General features: G+C 45.6%; 1 protein-coding gene across 1 annotated transcript in view; it reads left to right on the top strand.

Moving 5' to 3' along the window:
* LOC101848094 (linear gramicidin synthase subunit C) overlaps positions 1-2,655 on the top strand; it is a gene marked incomplete in the record, with an annotated part of 21,080 nt that overhangs the window by 2,939 nt on the left and 15,486 nt on the right. Inside the window, 1 exon segment of the mRNA XM_013090405.2 lies at positions 513-628. Within this exon segment, the coding sequence (XP_012945859.1) occupies positions 513-628 (116 nt within the window).

The following is a 2,655-nucleotide window of genomic DNA, read 5'->3' as shown; positions in this document are numbered from 1 at the left end:
TGTGTGTGTGTGTGTGTGTGTGTGTGTGTGTGTGTGTGTGTGTGTGTGTGTATGTGTGTTTGTGTGTTCGCGAGTTCTCCTTTAGGTATACTATAGTGCATGTTGATATTGTGCTGTCTAGGTTATAGACAATTGGTTGACCCCTTCAACTTTTAATCTACTACCATCTATCTATCTATCGAACTAGCTAGCTAGCTATCTGTGTGTCTGTCTGTCTGTCTGTCTGTGTGTCTGTCTGTCTGTCTGTCTGTCTGTCTGTCTGTCTGTCTGTCTGTCTGTCTGTCTATCTATCTATCTATCTATCTATCAATCACTTCATATATTAACTTGGCAGGTTGTCTTTTTGTATCAAATAAGCCTGACACCGTACTAGATATTTTGTAGATATTATTTTGTGGCGTCTGTGCTATATCTTACAGGAACAGACATTCGGAAAGCTGGCCGTAATAACCAATATGTGAGTAAAGGCGCAGACTTTACCATTACCCAATTTCCACGTCTTTTTATTCCAGGCGTGAACTCCACGTGCTGGGCGTTGATCCATGGTGAAGATCACCACGGCGTGACGTGGCACGTGGTGGAACCGGGCATCGATGACGGGGACATTCTCCAGGCACGCACGGTGCAGGTGAGTGAAGGATACGTGGGACTATTTATAGAACAATACAGCACGCTTTCTTGAAAACTATGATTAATTATTATGGTGCTTTTGAACTTGCAGAAGCCCATCAGTTACCGCAAATACAGCCCCACACTGGAATACACACACAGAGATACTGACACACACACACACACACACACACACACACACACACACACACACACACACGTACACACACGCACGCACACACACGCACACACACAAACACACACACACACAAACACACTGTCACACATCCTCTCCTCTACACATAAACATAATGATATAATTGTACACTTGCACTCACAAACAGCGAGCGTCGTAAACTACTTACCTAAAACATACTCAATAAGAGACTAGCAGTCACATGCACGACATAAGCGAAGAATGATCGTTAACAGCTAGTGTTCAGCTAGATACATAATCCGTATTCTGAAAGGAACTCAATGATACTCCAAACTGTGCTCTAAAAGTCATATTATGTCACCGACACAACACAATCGATATCACATCACTATTAGTATTCCAATCACATCGTCATCAATAACAAATCACTGCTACAACACATCAATCACAACGCAACGCAACACATCCCAAAGGAGCAAGAAAATATCAACTTACCCTACCAATATCCATATCACGACTGACCACACGGAGGAAGGGACACACGACAGCGCACAAAGGAGCACACGAGTGGACACGCGGCAACACACAGAGGGACAGCGGGTCTCTCTCTCTCTTTGTTCTCTGCCCACGACTTGCCGCTCTAAGTTTGATTACGCGGGGAGGTGTGACCAACAACAACAACAATCAATCAATCAATCAGTACACAAACAGAGCTCCTCACACAAATGCACACACACACACACACACACACACACACACACACACACACACACACACGTACACACACGCACGCACACACACGCACACACACAAACACACACACACACAAACACACTGTCACACATCCTCTCCTCTACACATAAACATAATGATATAATTGTACACTTGCACTCACAAACAGCGAGCGTCGTAAACTACTTACCTAAAACAAACTCAATAAGAGACTAGCAGTCACATGCACGACATAAGCGAAGAATGATCGTTAACAGCTAGTGTTCAGCTAGATACATAATCCGTATTCTGAAAGGAACTCAATGATACTCCAAACTGTGCTCTAAAAGTCATATTATGTCACCGACACAACACAATCGATATCTCATCACTATTAGTATTCCAATCACATCGTCATCAATAACAAATCACTGCTACAACACATCAATCACAACGCAACGCAACGCAACACATCCCACCGGAGCAAGAAAATATCAACTTACCCTACCAATATCCATATCACGACTGACCACACGGAGGAAGGGACACACGACAGCGCACAAAGGAGCACACGAGTGGACACGCGGCAACACACAGAGGGACAGCGGGTCTCTCTCTCTCTACCAGACATGATGACTGATTAATTTGTGAGAACTGAGAACTGCCTGTTCAGCGCGACGCCAGCACCTTTTATACTGAGGGAGACAGAGCGAGGCGAAGCGTACGAAAAATAGGAGCCAAAACTGTCATGGCGGACTTTTCAGCCAACCACCGCTCTCCGTTTGCGAATTTTTCGGAATGGAGACCGTCGGTTGGCTGAAAAGTCCGCCATGACAGTTTTCGCAACTTTTCTTCCACCTCGCACGCACTGCTCGGATCGACAGAACCCCTTCTCTTAGGGAGGTATATGGTATGCGGACGACGGACCAATCAGCGGCCAGCTCGTCAGGATAGAGAGAAAGTAGACAGAGGCTTTCTCGGGGTTGCGGCGTGCATGGAGGTATAAGGAATGTGAAGGGAAAAGCGGCCTAGTATCTCTACGTTTAGCTGCTCCGTCCTCAGTCTTGGGGTTACGAGTTTTCTCTCTCTGTACACACATATGGGCGCACATTGTGTGTGAGTGTGTGTGTGTTTGTGTGTGTGTGGTGTGTGTGTGTGTGTGTGTGTGTGTGTGTGTG

The sequence above is a fragment of the Aplysia californica genome, unplaced genomic scaffold (genome assembly GCF_000002075.1).
Source record: "Aplysia californica isolate F4 #8 unplaced genomic scaffold, AplCal3.0 scaffold00027, whole genome shotgun sequence".
Taxonomy (NCBI): Eukaryota; Metazoa; Mollusca; class Gastropoda; order Aplysiida; family Aplysiidae; genus Aplysia; species Aplysia californica.
This window is presented reverse-complemented; position numbering and strand designations above follow the sequence as displayed.